The 21,859-nt window shown below is 46.6% G+C and overlaps 1 protein-coding gene across 2 annotated transcripts in view; it reads right to left on the bottom strand.

Moving 5' to 3' along the window:
- The window catches only part of CRAMP1 (cramped chromatin regulator homolog 1), a 982,369-nt gene that overhangs the window by 788,456 nt on the left and 172,054 nt on the right, over positions 1 to 21,859 (bottom strand). For both annotated transcript variants that reach the window (XM_069210635.1, XM_069210634.1), the window contains exons 5-6: positions 19,755 to 19,838; positions 8,845 to 8,893 (exon numbers count right to left, since the gene is read on the bottom strand). In XM_069210635.1, coding sequence (XP_069066736.1) covers positions 8,845 to 8,893; positions 19,755 to 19,838 — 133 coding nt within the window. The remainder of the gene's footprint in view (positions 1 to 8,844; positions 8,894 to 19,754; positions 19,839 to 21,859) is intronic.

The following is a 21,859-nucleotide window of genomic DNA, read 5'->3' as shown; positions in this document are numbered from 1 at the left end:
AGACCCTGCACCTGCAGCCCCCAGGACCTGAAGGACCGGACTTTCACTGCAGAAGTGACCCCCAGGAGTCCCTCTCCCTTGCCCAAGTGGAGGTTTCCCCGAGGAAGCCCCCCCTTGCCTGCCTGCAGCGCTGAAGAGATCCCTTGATCTCTCATTGACTTCCATTGCGAACCCGACGCTTGTTCTAACACTGCACCCGGCCGCCCCGCGCCGCTGAGGGTGAAATTTCTGTGTGGGCTTGTGTCCCCCCCGGTGCCCTACAAAACCCCCCTGGTCTGCCCTCCGAAGACGCGGGTACTTACCTGCTGGCAGACTGGAACCGGGGCACCCCCTTCTCTCCATTGAAGCCTATGCGTTTTGGGCACCACTTTGAACTCTGCACCTGACCGGCCCTGAGCTGCTGGTGTGGTAACTTTGGGGTTGCTCTGAACCCCCAACGGTGGGCTACCTTGGACCAAGAACTGAACCCTGTAAGTGTCTTACTTACCTGGTAAAACTAACAAAAACTTACCTCCCCCAGGAACTGTGAAAATTGCACTGTGTCCACTTTTAAAATAGCTATTTGTGAATAACTTGAAAAGTATACATGCAATTGAAATGATTCAAAGTTCCTAATGTACTTACCTGCAATACCTTTCAAACAAGATATTACATGTTAAATTTGAACCTGTGGTTCTTAAAATAAACTAAGAAAAGATATTTTTCTATAACAAAACCTATTGGCTGGATTTGTCTCTGAGTGTGTGTACCTCATTTATTGTCTATGTGTATGTACAACAAATGCTTAACACTACTCCTTGGATAAGCCTACTGCTCGACCACACTACCACAAAATAGAGCATTAGTATTATCTATTTTTACCACTATTTTACCTCTAAGGGGAACCCTTGGACTCTGTGCATGCTATTCCTTACTTTGAAATAGCACATACAGAGCCAACTTCCTACATTGGTGGATCAGCGGTGGGGTACAAGACTTTGCATTTGCTGGACTACTCAGCCAATACCTGATCACACGACAAATTCCAAAATTGTCATTAGAAATTGATTTTTGCAATTTGAAAAGTTTTCTAAATTCTTAAAAGTCCTGCTAGGGCCTTGTGTTAGTCCCTGTTAGCATTTTCTTTTAGAGTTTAAAAGTTTGGTAAAAGTTTGAATTAGATTCTAGAACTAGTTTTAGTTTCATAAAAAGTATTCCAACTTTTAGAAGCATAATGTCTAATACAGATGTGAATGTGGTGGAACTCGACACCACACCTTACCTCCATCTACAGATGAGAGAGCTAAGGTCACTCTGTAAACTAAAGAAAATAGCAATGGGCTCCAGACCGTCCAAACTACAGCTCCAGGAGCTGTTGGCAGAGTTTGAAAGAGCCAACCCCTCTGAGGATGGCAACACAGAGGATGATGATAGTGACTTGGAGGGTGATTCCCCCCCACCAGTCCTATCTAGGGAGAACAGGGCTTCTCAAGCCCTGACTCCACAAATAATAGTCAGAGATGCTGGTTCCCTCACAGGAGGGACCAACAACTCTGAAATCACTGAGGATAACTCCAGTGAAGAGGACATCCAGTTAGCCAGGATGGCCAAAAGATTGGCTTTGGAAAGACAGATCCTAGCCATAGAAAGGGAAAGACAAGAGATGGGCCTAGGACCCATCAATGGTGGCAGCAACATAACTAGGGTCAGAGATTCTCCTGACATGTTGAAAATCCCTAAAGGGATTGTAACTAAATATAAAGATGGTGATGACATCACCAAATGGTTCACAGCTTTTGAGAGGGCTTGTGAAACCAGAAAAGTGAACAAATCTCACTGGGGTGCTCTCCTTTGGGAAATGTTCACAGGAAAGTGTAGGGATAGACTCCTCACACTCTCTAAAAAAGATGCAGAATCTTATGACCTCATGAAGGGTACCCTGATTGAGGGCTTTGGATTCTCCACTGAGGAGTATAGGATTAGATTCAGGGGGGCTCAAAAATCCTCGAGCCAGACCTGGGTTGACTTCGTAGACTACTCAGTAAAAACACTAGATGGTTGGATTCAAGGAAATGGTGTAAATGATTATGATGGGCTGTACAATTTATTTGTGAAAGAACACCTATTAAGTAATTGTTTCAATGATAAACTGCATCAGCATCTGGTGGACCTAGGACCAATTTCTCCCCAAGAATTGGGAAAGAAGGCGGACCATTGGGTAAAGACTAGGGTGTCCAAAACTTCCACAGGGGGTGACCAAAAGAAAGGGGTCACAAAACCTCCCCAGGGGAAAGGTGGTGAGACAGCCAAAAATAAAAATAGTAAAGAGTCTTCTACAGGCCCCCAAAAACCTGCACAGGAGGGTGGGCCCAGAGCCTCTTCACAAAACAATCCTGGGTACAAGGGTAAAAACTTTGATCCCAAAAAGGCCTGGTGTCGAAACTGTAGTCAGCCTGGACACCAAACTGGAGACAAGGCCTGTCCCAAGAAAGATACCACTTCTAACTCCCATCCAGCTAAAACTGGAATGGCCAGTCTCCAAGTGGGATCAACAGTGTGCCCAGAGCAAATCAGGTGTCACACTGAAGCTACATTAGTCTCTGAGGGTGGGGTGGATTTAGCCACACTGGCTGCCTGGCCCCCTAACATGCAAAAATACAGGCAGCAGCTCTTAATTAATGGGACAAGTGTAGAGGGCCTGAGGGATACAGGTGCCAGTGTCACTATGGTGACAGAGAAACTGGTTTCCCCTGGCCAATACCTGACTGGACAAACTTATCCAGTCACCAACGCTGACAATCAGACTAAAGTACATCCCATGGCTATGGTAACTTTAGAGTGGGGAGGGGTCAATGGCCTGAAACAGGTGGTGGTCTCCTCAAATATCCCAGTAGACTGTTTGCTTGGAAATGACCTGGAGTCCTCAGCATGGGCTGAGGTAGAACTGAAAACCCATGCAGCCATGCTGGGTATCCCTGAACTGGTGTGTGTCAAGACTAGGGCACAGTGCTAGGCACAGGGTGAAAAAGTAGAGCTGGAGTCTGGAAAAATGGCCCAGCCTACCAAGAGAAAAGGAAAGTCAGCTGGGAAACCAGCTGCAACACAACACCAAAAAGAGAACCTCCCTTCTCAGGAAGAAGTTCTGCCCTCTGAGGGAACTGAGCCTATGGAGCTGGAACCTTATCAGGTTGAGCTCTTGGGCCCAGGGGGACCCTCAAGGGAAGAGTTGTGTAAGGGACAAGAAACCTGTCCCTCTCTTGAAGGCCTTAGGCAGCAAGCTGCTGAAGAGTCCAAAGGCAAGAAAAATGGAACACATAGGGTCTATTGGGAAGATGGGCTCCTGTACACTGAGGCAAGAGATCCCAAACCTGGTGCCACTAGGAGAGTGGTAGTGCCTCAGGGTTTCAGAGAGTTTATTCTGACCTTAGCCCATGATATTCCCCTTGCTGGGCATTTGGGACAAACCAAGACGTGGGAGAGGTTAGTCAACCACTTCTACTGGCCCAATATGTCCCAGAAGGTTAAGGAGTTTTGCCTCTCCTGCCCCACCTGTCAAGCCAGTGGTAAGACAGGTGGGCATCCAAAGGCCCCCCTCATTCCACTTCCAGTGGTGGGGGTCCCCTTTGAAAGAGTGGGTGTGGACATAGTTGGTCCACTAGAACCTCCCACAGCCTCAGGAAATATGTACATCCTAGTAGTAGTGGATCATGCTACTAGGTATCCTGAAGCTATTCCCCTTAGGCCGACTACTGCCCCTGCAGTAGCCAAGGCCCTCATTGGTATCTTTACCAGAGTGGGTTTCCCTAAGGAGGTGGTGTCTGACAGAGGTACCAACTTCATGTCAGCATACCTAAAACACATGTGGAATGAGTGTGGAGTGACTTACAAATTCACTACACCATATCATCCACAAACTAATGGCCTTGTTGAGAGATTCAACAAGACATTAAAGGGCATGATCATGGGGCTCCCAGAAAAACTCAAAAGGAGATGGGATGTCCTCTTGCCATGTCTGCTTTTCGCTTACAGAGAGGTGCCTCAGAAGGGAGTAGGATTCTCACCCTTTGAACTTCTGTTTGGCCACCCTGTAAGGGGACCACTTGCTCTTGTTAAAGAAGGCTGGGAGAGTCCTCTTCATGAGCCTAAACAAGACATAGTGGACTATGTACTTGGCCTTCGCTCAAGGATGGCAGAGTACATGGAAAAGGCAAGCAAAAACCTTGAGGCCAGCCAACAACTCCAGAAGTTGTGGTATGACCAAAAGGCTGCACTGGTTGAATTTCAACCAGGGCAGAAAGTCTGGGTTCTGGAGCCTGTGGCTCCCAGGGCACTCCAGGACAAATGGAGTGGCCATTACCCAGTACTAGAAAGGAAGAGTCAGGTCACCTACCTGGTGGACCTGGGCACAAGCAGGAGCCCCAAGAGGGTGATCCATGTGAACCGCCTTAAGCTCTTCCATGACAGGGCTGATGTAAATCTGTTGATGGTAACAGATGAGGACCAGGAAGCTGAGAGTGAACCTCTCCCTGATCTCCTCTCATCAGACCCTAAAGATGGCTCAGTAGATGGAGTGATCTACTCAGACACCCTCTCTAGCCAACAGCAGTCTGACTGCAGGAAGGTCCTGCAGCAGTTTGCTGAACTCTTTTCCCTAACCCCTGTCAGACACACCTGTGTACCCATGATGTGGACACAGGAGACAGCATGCCTGTCAAAAACAAAATATTTAGACAGTCTGACCAAGTTAAGGAAAGCATCAAGGTGGAAGTCCACAAGATGCTGGAATTGGGAGTAATTGAGTACTCTGACAGCCCCTGGGCTAGCCCAGTGGTCTTAGTCCCCAAACCTCACACCAAAGAAGGAAAGAGAGAGATGAGGTTTTGTGTGGACTACAGAGGTCTCAACTCTGTCACAAAGACAGATGCTCATCCCATTCCCAGAGCTGATGAGCTAATAGACAAATTAGGGGCTGCCAAATTCTTAAGTACCTTTGACTTAACAGCAGGGTACTGGCAAATCAAAATGGCCCCTGGAGCAAAAAAAAGACAGCATTCTCCACACCTGATGGGCATTATCAGTTCACTGTTATGCCCTTTGGTTTAAAGAATGCCCCTGCCACCTTCCAAAGGTTGGTGAATCAAGTCCTTGCTGGGCTGGAATCCTTTAGTGCAGCTTATCTTGATGATATTGCTGTCTTCAGCTCCACCTGGCAGGATCACCTGGTCCACCTGAAGAAGGTTTTGAAGGCTCTGCAATCTGCAGGCCTCTCTATCAAGGCATCCAAATGCCAGATAGGGCAGGGAACTGTGGTTTACTTGGGACACCTTGTAGGTGGAGGCCATGTTCAGCCACTCCAGCCTAAGATCCAGACTATTCTGGACTGGGCAGCTCCAAAAACCCAGACTCAAGTCAGGGCATTCCTTGGCTTGACTGGGTACTACAGGAGGTTTGTGAAGGGATATGGATCCATTGTGACAGCCCTCACAGAACTCACCTCCAAGAAAATGCCCAAGAAAGTAAACTGGACTGTAGAATGCCAACAGGCCTTTGACACCCTGAAACAAGCTATGTGCACAGCACCAGTTCTAAAAGCTCCAGATTACTCCAAGCAGTTCATTGTGCAAACAGATGCCTCTGAACATGGGATAGGGGCAGTTTTGTCCCAAACAAATGATGATGGCCTTGACCAGCCTGTTGCTTTCATTAGCAGGAGGTTACTCCCCAGGGAGCAGCGTTGGAGTGCCATTGAGAGGGAGGCCTTTGCTGTGGTTTGGTCCCTGAAGAAGCTGAGACCATACCTCTTTGGTACTCACTTCCTAGTTCAGACTGACCACAGACCTCTCAGATGGCTGATGCAAATGAAAGGTGAAAATCCAAAACTGTTGAGGTGGTCCATCTCCCTACAGGGAATGGACTTTGTAGTGGAACACAGACCTGGGACTGCCCATGCCAATGCAGATGGCCTTTCCAGGTTCTTCCACTTAGAAAATGAAGACTCTCTTGGGAAAGGTTAGTCTCATCCTCTTTCGTTTGGGGGGGGGGGGGGGGGGGGGTTGTGTAAGGAAATGCCTCCTTGGCATGGTTACCCCCTGACTTTTTGCCTTTGCTGATGGTATGTTTTGAATTGAAAGTGTGCTGAGGCCTGCTAACCAGGCCCCAGCACCAGTGTTCTTTCCCTAACCTGTACTTTTGATTCCACAATTGGCACACCCTGGCACCCAGATAAGCCCCTTGTAACTGGTACCTCTGGTACCAAGGGCCCCGATGCCAGGGAAGGTCTCTAAGGGCTGCAGCATGTATTATGCCACCCTAGAGACCCCTCACCCAGCACAGACACACTGCTTACCAGCTTGTGTGTGCTAGTGAGAACAAAAGGAGTAAGTCGACATGGCACTCCCCTCAGGGTGCCATGCCAGCCTCTCACTGCCTATGCAGTATAGGTAAGACACCCCTCTAGCAGGCCTTATAGCCCTAAGGCAGGGTGCACTATACCATGGGTGAGGGTACCAGTGCATGAGCACTGTGCCCCTACAGCGTCTAAGCAAAACCTTAGACATTGTAAGTGCAGGGTAGCCATAAGAGTATATGGTCTGGGAGTCTGTCAAACACGAACTCCACAGCACCATAATGGCTACACTGAAAACTGGGAAGTTTGGTATCAAACTTCTCAGCACAATAAATGCACACTGATGCCAGTGTACATTTTATTGTAAAATACACCACAGAGGGCACCTTAGAGGTGCCCCCTGAAACTTAACCGACTATCTGTGTAGGCTGACTGGTTCCAGCAGCCTGCCACACTAGAGACATGTTGCTGGCCCCATGGGGAGAGTGCCTTTGTCACTCTGAGGCCAGTAACAAAGCCTGCACTGGGTGGAGATGCTAACACCTCCCCCAGGCAGGAGCTGTAACACCTGGCGGTGAGCCTCAAAGGCTCACCCCTTTGTCACAGCACCGCAGGACACTCCAGCTAGTGGAGTTGCCCGTCCCCTCCGGCCCTGGCCCCGGCCCCCACTTTTGGCGGCAAGGCCGGAGAAAATAATGAGAATAACAAGGAGGAGTCACTGGCCAGTCAGGACAGCCCCTAAGGTGTCCTGAGCTGAGGTGACTCTAACTTTTAGAAATCCATAGGATTAGGGATGTGACCCCCTCCCCTTGGGAGGAGGCACAAAGAGGGTGTACTCACCCTCAGGGCTAGTAGCCATTGGCTACTAACCCCCCAGACCTAAACACGCCCTTAAATTTAGTATTTAAGGGCTCTCCCTGAACCTAGAGATTAGATTCCTGCAACAACAAGAAGAAGGACTGCCTAGCTGAAAACCCCTGCAGAGGAAGACCAAAAGACAACAACTGCCTTGGCTCCAGAAACTCACCGGCCTGTCTCCTGCCTTCCAAAGAACTCTGCTCCAGCGACGCCTTCCAAAGGGACCAGCGACCTCTGAATCCTCTGAGGACTGCCCTGCTTCGACGACGACAAGAAACTCCCGAGGACAGCGGACCTGCTCCAAAAAGACTGCAACTTTATCCAAAGAAGCAGCTTTAAAGAACCCTGCAATCTCCCCGCAAGAAGCGTGAGACTTGCAACCCTGCACCCGGCGACCCCGACTCGGCTGGTGGAGAACCAACACCTCAGGGAGGACCCCCGGACTACTCTACGACTGTGAGTACCAAAAACTGTCCCCCCTGAGCCCCCACAGCGCCGCCTGCAGAGGGAATCCCGAGGCTTCCCCTGACCGCGACTCTCTGAAACCTAAGTCCCGACGCCTGGAAAAGACCCTGCACCCGCAGCCCCCAGGACCTGAAGGACCGGACTTTCACTGCAGAAGTGACCCCCAGGAGTCCCTCTCCCTTGCCCAAGTGGAGGTTTCCCCGAGGAAGCCCCCCCTTGCCTGCCTGCAGCGCTGAAGAGATCCCTTGATCTCTCATTGACTTCCATTGCGAACCCGACGCTTGTTCTAACACTGCACCCGGCCGCCCCCGCGCCGCTGAGGGTGACATTTCTGTGTGGGCTTGTGTCCCCCCCGGTGCCCTACCAAACCCCCCTGGTCTGCCCTCCGAAGACGCGGGTACTTACCTGCTGGCAGACTGGAACCGGGGCACCCCCTTCTCTCCATTGAAGCCTATGCGTTTTGGGCACCACTTTGAACTCTGCACCTGACCGGCCCTGAGCTGCTGGTGTGGTAACTTTGGGGTTGCTCTGAACCCCCAACGGTGGGCTACCTTGGACCAAGAACTGAACCCTGTAAGTGTCTTACTTACCTGGTAAAACTAACAAAAACTTACCTCCCCCAGGAACTGTGAAAATTGCACTAAGTGTCCACTTTTAAAATAGCTATTTGTGAATAACTTGAAAAGTATACATGCAATTGAAATGATTCAAAGTTCCTAATGTACTTACCTGCAATACCTTTCAAACAAGATATTACATGTTAAATTTGAACCTGTGGTTCTTAAAATAAACTAAGAAAAGATATTTTTCTATAACAAAACCTATTGGCTGGATTTGTCTCTGAGTGTGTGTACCTCATTTATTGTCTATGTGTATGTACAACAAATGCTTAACACTACTCCTTGGATAAGCCTACTGCTCGACCACACTACCACAAAATAGAGCATTAGTATTATCTATTTTTACCACTATTTTACCTCTAAGGGGAACCCTTGGACTCTGTGCATGCTATTCCTTACTTTGAAATAGCACATACAGAGCCAACTTCCTACAGATGGGCATGAAAACAATTGTCATTCATGATTTTTGCATACGAAAGAATTGTTTAAGATTGTACATGAAGACTAACAGCTAAATACCCCACATTTTTTCCATTTCTTACAGGAAAATGTGAATAAACACAAAACCGTACTCACCCTAGCTGAATGAGCTCATTGAGTTTTGGGGCATTCTTCTCATCCATACCTTTATGGGAGAGAAGAACAAGCAAACAGAAGATTAAATATTGCGAAACAATTAGAAACTATCTCTTCTTTACTAAGGGAGTCTGCTGTGTCACTTCCATTGAAAAGGACCACATACAAGAAAACTGGATTACTTAAAGGTTCAGCTCTATATAGTAATAGTGAATGCCTGATAGTAGTGCCAGTATCTTGATTAACAATTTCTCCTTTAAAAGCAAAACCTTTTTGCCCTTGTTACTCTGGCTTTCATGTTCCAGTTACAAAGTACACTAAAATAGTACAATGCTTCCATAACTGTAAACCAGACTACTACAGTTCATAGCTGAACAGCAGCAGTCCAATAAGTAAGCACATATTTTCAATCAATGAAATGCTCACCACATCTCATACATAACGAGAACATATACAAACGAGTATGCTTACAATTACCAAATGTTGCTTGTGTGAACACAGAAAATAACAGATTTTAAGGTACAAAGGAGAAAACCTTATATTGACCGCAAATATTAACAATGGAACCCCTGCAGAAATCATATTCGATGAAGACCATAAAAATGAATGGTTTATTCTTGGAAGGAGAAATATAGACAAAAATCACTGGATGGCACAGGACTGATTCAAGAGATAAAGCAGTTAAGGGAAGACAATTATGGGATCAATAAAGGAGTTTTGTTCTCACAGCACTGACACAGACCCCACATTAACAAGTATGTAAGGACAGCTAAAGGGAGGGGTGGGGATATGGGGCCAAAATGTCCTTTCAAAACTAAGGCTAAAATCAGGTTGAGATCCTGAGCAAAAACTGCTTGCATACCTTTTGACTGGTACTAGAAGTCGTGAAAGAAATAAGACCGAGGACTTGTATACATTGGTTTTTTTAAACAAAACTGATAATATAACCACAGCAAGGACAGGATCTGAGAAAGCAAGAAGAAATGCTAGGACTCATAACAAGGAACTGAGGAAATGCCGACAGTAAAATAGTTCACCTAACAGAAAAAATGTCAAAAGATATTAAACAAAAGCAATGTGAGAAAATGTTACATATAATTCTAGTAGATTATATTAACTGTTTAACAAGAGTGCTTGCTTTCAGTAGTGCTCTTTCTGATGGATACTGCAGATTACTCTCCTTTAGATTATCCCCTAACGCCAGAATAGATCTATAAAATTTAGACAGCATTGCTCTGCTTTGACCTTGTTCTGCACAAAGTGATGCTGGAACTCCATACAAGCACCAGCCCTGTACACTGATGTGTTTCTTTCTTGATTTGTCTGCACTCAGACGAGGGGAGGTACCAGGATGTAGACCACCTCACAGAATGGGGAAGTGTGAGTCAGTGGGGAATCTGCAATTATCCACCAGAAAGAGCATCACCAAAAGTGATTAACTTGTTCTTCTGATGGATACTTCTAAGCACAGATTACTCACATTTAGAATAGATAACAAACTAGTACTTCCCTAGGTGGAGGGTCAGTGGAAAGGCTCAGACCAAACAGTCCTAAAGGACTTAACGTTCAAAATGTCTTTTGTGTCGGACCACACTGTCTAGCATTCATGTTTAATGAACTAGTCACAGATTCCCATGTTACGGCATGACAGAAATCAAGGAATCACACTCAGCATGCCAGGGCCGTGTAACAACCTTGGCCATGGTGAAGAGGGCTCGTAGTCTTTCCAGAGGCTGCATTTTGGCCAGTCTATGGCAGATCTGGAGGCAGGTTTGGAGGGACACTTTAATGTCTCCACGTACCCTTACTGTATCTGACAGCCTATGCTTAATCCAAACATATTACCTACACTATGCATACCTGACACCTACCACGCTCCGAGCAGGGCTGCGAGCTAACTCTGAATGCAATAGGTGTGCCCATTCACCTGTCAACTTCTTTCACAAGCCTGGTCTTGCCCTGTCATCGCGCGCTACTGGTCGCAAATCCAGGGGTAGCTCTCAGGAGAGCTGGGGCTCGCCCTTGAACCCTCCCCGTTGATGATTCTTCTGGGGGTGATGGAGGGATCCGAGAGCACACGGACACAAAAAACATTCCTGTGCTGCTTATAGCCAAAAGAGACATTGCTACACACTGGGTGCGGAACACTCCCCCCTCCCTGACACAGTGAGGGAGGGGACTGGATTGGTGCGCCACAATGAAACAATCAATTTACCTGGCATGGGCCTGCCCGAAGAAATTCAACAAAATTTGGTCTCAATGGCTAGGGACTGTATAAGGTATAAGTTATGAAAAGTAAACAATGCTGTATTGTTTCTATCATGCGCAACTATGACTATATGAGACCATAATGGGCTTTCGGCCCCCTTACAAATGTACCATAATGCATGGAAATACGTGTCTGTGCGAAACGTTTGCATAATGCATATTGCTTGACAAGAATAATGTGCTTGTACCACTTCATGACTTTCATCTAAAAGTAATAAAGTTGGTTATAAAAAAAAAACCTATTAATTAGAATATTATCTTTGATGTTCACCTGGATTTTTGCCATTGTACAGCAGAGCATACAGCATCTCTACTAGATGATTTTTCTTCTTCAAGATTTAGGTGTGGTGCCTTACCTACATTCTGTTAAACTGAAAATTTGGTACAATAACTACATGAAGCACTGAATGTTGACTGAATCATATCAATTGACATCATGTAGTCGTTGTGGCTGGAGCTGTACGTTTGGTCACGGTTAACACAGAGATGCTCAAAAGATCTGCCTTAGTAAGGGATTGATAGTTTGTCATCATATAAGTGTTTTTCTTAAAATCTGTTAAAATGACACCAGGAAACAGCACTCCTCCAGGCCTGTCTCGACAGCCCGGTACAGGGTGAGGATGGTTTAACACTAAGACACGCGCTCTTCCAATGTGTTATCTAGTAAGAGAGTAAACAGAGAACGCAGGTAACGTGTTCTTGATGTTAAGCAGCCTTCAGAAAGGATTTTTGATAAATCAAGGTAAGGAATAAGAAAAAGAGAAAGAACACAGTCAATTGTGCCGCCATGTAAAAATAACGCCTCAATTCTTGTTATAAGCACAGAGAAGTCTGGGAAGTTGCACCACAACTGAACTGACATTGTGTGCCTCCTTGACAGTAATATTTCATATAAAAATAGGTTACTCCTGCAACTGGGCTTTCAGATTATAGTAAAGATATATATATACATATATACATATACACACATATATATATATATATATATATATATATATATATATATATATATATATATATATACACATATACATATACCATTCACAACCCCGACAAAGTTCTATGAAGACTGCAGCACACTACTCTGTGGGGAACACCAGGAATTAGCGATTTAGTTAAGCATAAGGGTTAAAGTTTGCCATGCTGTTTAAAAGCCTTAAAAGCAATATGCAAATTTACTCTCATTCCTCATGTCGAGGTTAAGTCTGTTTTGTTTTTAGTTATATGGGATATTTCACACCATTAGGAACCAGACATTGTATTCTTTTATACTGTGCTGTTTTAGTATCTGTATAATACTTTCTATGTCTGATGAGGTGCTGAAGCTCCTTGCTGCAGAAGCTCCTAGCGGAAGGGTATCATACTATTGTGTGGAATGCTTATAACAGAGACATTTGGCATGCTGAGTCGCGATTTACTTGCTATTTATCACACATCTGTCTTGGTTTGTAAGTAGTTTGTGAAGTAATTTATAAAGGTGTCACAAACTGTTATGCAATCTGTCATAACATTTGTCATTTAGTCATTTAGTCACACATTGAGTTGACAGCACATGCTGGTGTATGGTGAACATGTGGGCAGCCATTTGAGCAAGCTTATAGCAATATACAGTGGTATCAATGTGACAGAAATCCCAACTCTTTGTGGTAGTACCTGAGACACCAGGAAGCACAACGTAGGAGCAACAGAATTCCAGGACACAAACTAGTGCCACACCACCACAGATTCAACATAGGAGCAACAGACACTTTACCCCTGAGACAGTGCTAAGCCATCACACAAATACCAAGAGGTCTAGTCAAATGAAATGGTGACATGAGGCAGATGATCTATGGTGGACACAATAGTAGTCAGATGAGGTGACATTTCGAAGGGCGACAAGAAGGAGTGAACTATTTTAAATGAAAAGGCAGAATAGGAGCAAAAGGAGAAAAGGGCAAAAATTGAGGTTGAGGCTGCAGCCTAACGCAGTGCTTGTAAATAACAAGCATGGTCAAAGCCAATAGGTCTCACCTATACTGGAGCTACAGGCTTGGTAATGTGTTTTTGCCATGTTGCACACCAGTGTGGCAGCTGTTTAACATGGCTAAAAGTTAGCTGCATGGAGCGTCAGAGTGGAGTGCGGGAGTAGTATTGTACTGTGAATTTGTTCGAGTAGAGTGCAGTAGAGCGGAAGAGGAGGAGGAAAGTGTTGCAGAGTTGAGTAGAGGGCAGTAAAGCTCAGTGGTTTAGTGGCAGAGTGGAGCTATGTGAAGTTGGGTAGAAGACAGTGAAGTGAGTTGGAGTGGACTGAGGTAGTCTGGTGGATTACAATGGAGTAGAGCGGGGTGGATTGGACTGGGGTAGAGTGGGCTGGTTTGAGTGGAATGGAATTAAATTTGTTGAGGTGGATTACATTGGGGTGGACCAGAGTGGGGTAATTAGATTGGACTGGGGTGGGTGGATTGAAGTGGAGTGACAGGACTGGGGTGCAGTGGATTGGGGTGGGGTGGATTGGGGTAGTTTGGAGTGCTGTGAATTGAGGTACAGTGGATTAAATTCAACAGGAATGGGGTGGATTAGAGTAGGCTGAATTTCAGTGGGGTGGACTGGATTCATTGAATTAGTGTGGGGTGGATCATACTAGAGTTGGGTGGATTAGAGCTGACTAGATTGGGTTGGGGTGGAGTGGGGCGGGCTGGATAGAGTGGAGTGCACTAAACTGGTGAGGGGTGGATTGGACTGCGGCAGAATGGAATAATTTGGAGTGGAGAAAAACAGGGTGAATTGGAGTGGGGTAGACTGGAGTGGAGTGAAGTAGAGAGGCCTGGAGTGGGGTAGATTAAAATAGATTGAGTGTATTGGACTGGGGAGGGGTGGACTGGATGGGAGTTAGGTGGACTGGAGTGGGGTAGGGTGAACTGGAATGGGGTAGGGTAGATCGCATGTGGTGGATTGGTTTAGAGTGAGGCGGATTGGGGTGGGACTGATTGGAATGGGGTGGATAGGGTTCAGTGAGTATACTGGATTGCAGTAGGGAGGATTGGGTGGGTGAATTGAACTGACTGAGGTGGATTGGATTGAGGGGACCTAGGAAGATTGGATTCGAGTGGGGTGGATTAGACCCGGGTGGATTAGATTAGACTGGGGTGGATTGGAGTAGGGTGAATTGGATTGGTGTGGATTGGACTTGAGTGGGGTGAACTTTTTTTAGGGTGGGGTGGACTGGAGTGAAGTGGGGTGGACTGGAGTGGGGTTTATTTGGGTAGGGTGTATTTGAGTGGGATGTATTTGAGCAGGGTGAATTGGACTGGAGTGGGGTGGACTAAAGTGGTTTAGAGTGGGGATGTATTAAGGTGGACTGGAGTGGACTAAGGTGGTTTGGAGTAGGGTGTATTAAGGTGGACTGAATTAGACTGGAGTGAGGTGGATTAAAGTGAATTGGTATGCACTGGAGTGGAATGGGATGGAAAGGAGTTGAGTGGGTGCAGACTGCTTTGGATTGGAGTGGGTGCAGACTGCTTTGGATTGGAGTGGGTGCAGACTGCTTTGGATTGGAGTGGGTGCAGATTGCTTTGGATTGGAGTGGGCCAAACTGATTTAGACTGGAGTGGTGCAGATTGCTTTGGATTGGCTTGGGCAAACCGATTTAGACTGGGGGGGAGAGGGTGGGCAAACCGATTTAGACTGGGGGGAGAGGGTGGGCAAACCGATTTAGACTGGGGGAGAGGGTGGGCAAGCCGATTTAGACTGGGGGGGGGGGGAGGGTGGGCAAACCGATTTAGACTGGAGGGGGGAGGGTGGGCAAACCGATTTAGACTGGGGGGGAGGGTGGGCAAACCGATTTAGACTGGGGGGGGGGGGGGGGGGAGTGTGGGCAAACCGATTTAGACTGGGGGGAGGGTGGGCAAACCGATTTAGACTGGGGGGGAGGGGGGGGGAGTGTGGGCAAACCGATTTAGACTGGGGGGGGGGGGGGGGAGTGTGGGCAAACCGATTTAGACTGGGGGGGGGGAGAGGGTGGGCAAACCTATTTAGACTGGGGGGGGGGGGAGAGGGTGGGCAAACCGATTTAGACTGGGGGGGGGGGGGGAGAGGGTGGGCAAACCGATTTAGACTGGGGGGGGGAAGAGGGTGGGCAAACCGATTAAGACTGGGGGGGGGGAGAGGGTGGGCAAACCGATTTAGACTGGGGGGGGGGGAGAGGGTGGGCAAACCGATTTAGACTGGGGGGGAGAGGGTGGGCAAACCGATTTAGACTGGGGGGGGAGAGGGTGGGCAAACCGATTTAGACTGGGGGGGGAGAGGGTGGGCAAACCGATTTAGACTGGGGGGGAGAGGGTGGGCAAACCGATTTAGACTGGGGGGGGAGAGGGTGGGCAAACCGATTTAGACTGGGGGGGGAGAGGAGGGGCAAACCGATTTAGACTGGGGGGGAGAGGAGGGGCAAACCGATTTAGACTGGGGGGGGAGAGGAGGGGCAAACCGATTTAGACTGGGGGGGGAGAGGGTGGGCAAACCGATTTAGACTGGGGGGAGGGGGCCGGCAAACCGATTTAGACGGGGGGGAGAGGGTGGGCAAACCGATTTAGACGGGGGGGAGAGGGTGGGCAAACCGATTTAGACTGGGGGGGGGGGGGGGAGAGGGTGGGCAAACCGATTTAGACTGGGGGGGGGAGAGGGTGGGCAAACCGATTAAGACTGGGGGGGAGAGGAGGGGCAAACCGATTTAGACTGGGGGGGAGAGGAGGGGCAAACCGATTTAGACTGGGGGGGAGAGGAGGGGCAAACCGATTTAGACTGGGGGGGGAGAGGAGGGGCAAACCGATTTAGACTGGGGGGGGAGAGGGTGGGCAAACCGATTTAGACTGGGGGGGGAGAGGGTGGGCAAACCGATTTAGACTGGGGGGAGGGGGCCGGCAAACCGATTTAGACGGGGGGAGAGGGCGGGCAAACCGATTTAGACGGGGGGGAGAGGGTGGGCAAACCGATTTAGACTGGGGGAGGGGGTGGGAAAACCGATTTAGACTGGAGGGCGGGCACACCGATTTAGACTGGAGGGCGGGCACACCGATTTAGACTGGAGGGCGGGCACATCGATTTAGACTGGAGGGCGGGCACATCGATTTAGACTGGAGGGCGGGCACATCGATTTAGACTGGAGGGCGGGCACATCGATTTAGACTGGAGGGCGGGCACATCGATTTAGACTGGAGGGCGGGCACATCGATTTAGACTGGAGGGCGGGCACATCGATTTAGACTGGAGGGCGGGCACATCGATTTAGACTGGAGGGCGGACACATCGATTTAGACTGGAGGGCGGGCACATCGATTTAGACTGGAGGGCGGGCACATCGATTTAGACTGGAGGGCGGGCACACCGATTTAGACTGGAGGGCGGGCACACCGATTTAGACTGGAGGGCGGGCACACCGATTTAGACTGGAGGGCGGGCACACCGATTTAGACTGGAGGGCGGGCACACCGATTTAGACTGGAGGGCGGGCACACCGATTTAGACTGGAGGGCGGGCACACCGATTTAGACTGGAGGGCGGGCACACCGATTTAGACTGGAGGGCGGGCACACCGATTTAGACTGGAGGGCGGGCACACCGATTTAGACTGGAGGGCGGGCACACCGATTTAGACTGGAGGGCGGGCACACCGATTTAGACTGGAGGGCGGGCACACCGATTTAGACTGGAGGGCGGGCACACCGATTTAGACTGGAGAGGGGCAGATTATTTGGAATTGTGGTGGGGCAGAGTGGGGTTGGGTGGGTTGGGAGGATTGGTTTGGATTTGGGTGAATGGGGTAGAGTGGATTGGTCTGGGGTGAAGCGGATTGAGTGGGGTGGACTGTTAGGTGAGGTGGGGGGATTGGTTGGGATTAGAGTGGAGTGGGGTGGGGTGGACTGCACGAAAACTTGGCAAAATAAAAGAAAAGAGTTAACTATGGAAAATAAAACTTGGCGATTTTGTTTGTCCTGATGGGCACGATTTTGCTAGTCACACGTCTTCTGTTTGCAGGGCCATAGAAATAAAAAAAAAGCAGTACCTCAATCACATCAGGGACAGCAGATGGGCACTGATTAAGATCAGTGGTCCATGCTCCACAGACGGAAACGGGAGTGATGCCTGGCCTGCAGAGATGAATTACAAGGCTTTAAAGAAGAGTGCCATGCAAGCCAACAAATGGTAACAACAGGCTTGCTTCAATCCCCTTTTAGATAACTGAGTTTTGCGAGTGAGACACATGCACAAGCGCATGCTCTCACAGGCTCAATCCTAAAAAACATACCTTTGTCAAGAGGTGGCAGGCAGACTTCAGATTTTGCTTTCTTGGCTCCACCCATGAGTGACAGTCGCCGCCAATGGAATGAACCAATTACACGCATCTAAAATTAATTCCATATATGGTATCCAGAACAACAGAGAAGAGGCACATAGCGTACTAGTTACTGGCAGCCAGAGAAACAGGCCACCGGGTCCACCTAGGAGTGACTGAGGAGCTAATGTGGCATGCACTGATTACAGGCATCCAGGAAACAGGCCACATCCGGTCTTCACCAGTGACAGAGGAGCAGCACATGGTGCGCACTGGTTACAGGCAGCCAATTACAGGCTCTATATCCATCTACCTCATCTTCTACCTTAAACCATCCCTCTTCACTCAAACCTTCCCTATCATCCATCCATACAGGCATCCTTATCACTCAATCAATGCATCTCTATCTCCTTCTGAATCAATCTGATCTGTAGTCTTATCTCTATCAATCCTTACCCCTCAGTCAATCCACTCTAGCTCTCTGCCAATTCATCTCAATCCCTCTGTCATTCTATCCCTAGCCCACTTTCAATCAATCCCTAGCTCTGTCAATCTCTCTCTCCCTATATCGATCTGTTCTCTTGCCATCAGCCTCTCCCTATCTCATTCTATCAGATCATTCTGTCCACATCTATTCCTCTTAGTGAATTAACTGTGCCTGATCTCCAAAAATGGAAGATTAATACATTTCAATATAATATTTTACACCACACTTATCTCAAGAAGGTGCTTCTATAAAATATTCCTGAGTGTCTAATAATATGCCCTACATGTCAACAGAGTATGCTGAATTATTGTACTTGTTATGGTCCTGTCCTATCATAACACCCTATTGATCTATATTTAAATCTAGAAAACACCTGACGAGCCTCAAATGGCTGAGAGGAGGATGCAACCTTGCTAAGACGGTTGATGACTAGAAGAGCTAACCCAGAGACAACTGACTGTGATGTAATACCTCTGAAACTGACAAGATGTAAACTATGCGCCCTTGAGGAGGAGAGAATTGAGATCAACAGGTGGAGACTGGTCAACTGGTCAAAATGCATGTCTCCTACCAAAAAACGTAGAGGGTCCCCTACAGTTGGTGCTTTATTCTACAATCTTATAAAATCTTTCTTGTTGAAAGCCAAAAAAACCTAAGTATTAAATGCATGTCACTTGTTCTACAATTGATTGATTGATCTCTATCCTAATATTGGTACATATTGTTTCAAACCAATCAAAGTGTATGTAAAGTGACATAGCTTTGGTGGAAGCTAGGAGTAGCTTATGTACTGACCAAACTTGTGTAACATGTTACAAATTGCATTGATCAAACTGCCTGCCGCCACATTTGTTAAACTTGGTGAAAATGGAAGAAAAATAAATAAAAATATATATTTTAAAAAATCTGTCTTTCTGTATTCTATTTCCCCAGATCTCGATCTCTATATCCTCATGGAAGTTTCTGGCCCAGATTAGGAGTACACCGGTCCTGGGACACCACACGCCCGACGCAGCATCTTCATCAGTCCGACCACCAAATTATGAGAATTAAGGTCAGACCGTCACAAGACCGCTGCAACAGCCAGGAACTTCAATCCCACTGCAGCAGGGAAAGCAGTGATCAGTCATGGCGGTGCCGATGCTGGCAATGCTGGCCACAACCTGCCTTTCCATTGTGTTTTTCCTGGAGGGTTCCTGGCCATGAAAAGCTCGGCAGAACGGCAGGGAAGAGGGATCCATACAGGGATGAGCAGTGTGGCTGGGGGCACATGCTGTGCCCTCCTATGCTTGCACTATCAGTGCACACTGCTGCCATCCACAACACTGATCATGGTAACGTTGTGCCCACGGTGCATCTGGCGCTTCACTGCGGCAGCATGTGCTTCAGGCATGCAGCTGCAGTGACACCACCACAGACACTTACTGCCAGTACGGCATAGTGCCATAATACAGTGGTGGGGAGGCTGCCGGCTTGGCGGCATCCTGTTGACCGCCGTATTGGCAGTCCGGTGGTCGAACCACCAACATAATAATCAGGCTCTAGCAATCTCTCTTACTTGCTCAATCTTTTTCTCTCAACCTAAAAATCCCTTTCTCTAGATAAAAATATAGACATATGTGCGAAGGAATTCCATGTGTAATTGGGGCTGCTCATGACTTTCAATGAGGATTCCCATGAAAAAGAAAAAAAGGTTTCTACAAACTTAAAACAACACACTGAACAAATTATAAATAATAAACTTGGGGGACTAAACCAAAAAAATTAAATACCACAGAATTACTGCATTCAAGTTTAAAATGAAAATCAAAGGTCAATGACAACAGGATTGCTTGACAAACTTACAGCCTCCAATCTTCTTTCGTAGCTCTCCATAGCAGATTAGCCCATAGAGTTCCTGGGAGGATTTCTTCAATTCTCTAGAAAACACTTGAACAAAAACATACTCTTTAGGATTGTGGTAAAAAGGTATTGTAAAACAAGAGCAAAGATAACGTATGACATAAATGGTTTAAAAAATACACACCTCAAACTTGAAGCCCACAACCACGAGTCCAAAATCAGCACATTTGCCTCCCAATCACAATTATTCTGAATTCTGAAGGAGAAGCCATTTAACAACACCCAAAAATCAAGTTTAATATTTTATTTTCATGGCAGTACAACATTCTACTTAACTTTGCTAATGCTCTTTTAGACAGAAAATAAAGATCACAATTTTCCTACAACATCATCTTTCGAAACGCCAAAATGGATGTGAACTTTTTTTTTTTTTTTTTAAAGATCAATGTGCAGCCATCGTCGCAGGTGGTGCTATTAAACGTTAAAAAGTCATACAGATTTAATGGAAGTGAAAAAGTTGCTCAGTACAAGATGCTGTGCGGCAATGACATTAATTGCGCCCGATTTTTACTGAGTCTCTACAGAGGTCAAGGACATAAGTGGAGCCACATAATAAAGATCCAGTCAGCAAAATAATAATTTACTTATCCTCAAGAGGGGAGGATAAAAAACAATAAGGATGCTGGCGAGTGAGTAATATCCATCAGAAAAACCAAAAGTAAGAAACTGGTTCTTCTGAACCACAGCATCCCTTTAAGGAAGAGGGTTGATAATTTGAACTGGGAAAACAACTGAAAATACTGAAAGATTGCCCTTGCTCCATTAAAAATGGCACTCATCATCAAGACAATAATTATTCAAAAACAAGAACAAAGAGTGCAAGAAGCCACTTGGCAAATTATTTAGCTTGTAACCCATCGCAGAAGAGCCTGGTGATTTATCCCTCGCCGTCGCTTCTCTGGGATCCAAATTGCACAACCTCCCTTCCTTCTTAGAAGGATGAGGAGGAAAACAGTAGGGCTGCAAATAACTTGAACCTGAAACATATAGAAAACACCAATTTTGATAGAAAGGAAGATTTTTAACTTGCGTGAAAACTTATTGTCTTAGAAAGAAATAATAAAAGAAGCAGAAACTGAAATTATGATGCACTCCATTCCATCCACTTACATCCTCTGAAGCTTCAAGAATCTGATTGTCAACATTCCCAGTCATGTCTGCAGTCATGGCAACAGTGAGATTGTCTTCTTTTTGTTTTTTTGTTTTTTACATAACAGATTTCTGTAATATCTCAATTTACTCTAATATATCAAGCATGTCCTGTTCTCTCAATGCCAATCCTCAAGAAATCCTTAGATTGCATGCATAAGCATCAGGCTCGTTCCTTACCTAAAGAAGAACCTTGTGCATCCAAAGAAAAACTACTCCTCCTCCTGCAATTTTAGGTCTCATGACAGATTCTAAAGCACCAGCTACAACAGCATAGGCGGTCATTGTATCCATATGAAAATGCATTTACCAGTTCTACATTAGGTAGTAGGTACATTGGAATATGTTTGGGCATGTGCATTGTGCAGAGAGAAATAAACTGCTCCAACTCAAAACGATGTTGATTTAGAGGCAACATTTTCCTTCTGTTTCTGCCTTTTCTTATTTATTTATTTTTACAAGAAGTACATGCCATATTAAAATGGGTGGATAAATATATGAGTTAGCTTTGCTGCTCACACTTTTTTATACATATAAAGAGAAACATTTAATTCAATCTTCTCCCACAACTATAGCATCTTGTATAAAGGAAAACCAACACCTACAATTTAACGCAACCAAAAGCCACCACAATCCAGGCAAAACTTCACAGTGGTAGCTGATTTTTAATTTGCTTTGATGATCTACTAAAGTTAGTACAAATATATGAAATACGCTTCAATCAACATGCTCTACTGGGCAAGAATGTAGATTGTTCATGAATTTAATGGAAACATCTACGATGGTGAACCGCTGTTAAAGATAAGGTAAGTAACATTTTCTTCTGCACCATGGAGCTTCATTGATGTTCATAAGTAACAGAACAGGACTGAAAGTTGATTTCTTTTACGGAAGTGGGA

This window comes from Pleurodeles waltl, chromosome 10 (assembly GCF_031143425.1).
Source record: "Pleurodeles waltl isolate 20211129_DDA chromosome 10, aPleWal1.hap1.20221129, whole genome shotgun sequence".
NCBI classification, from domain to species: Eukaryota; Metazoa; Chordata; class Amphibia; order Caudata; family Salamandridae; genus Pleurodeles; species Pleurodeles waltl.
Note: the sequence above shows the minus strand (reverse complement) of the source record. Positions and strands in the feature narration are given on the sequence as shown.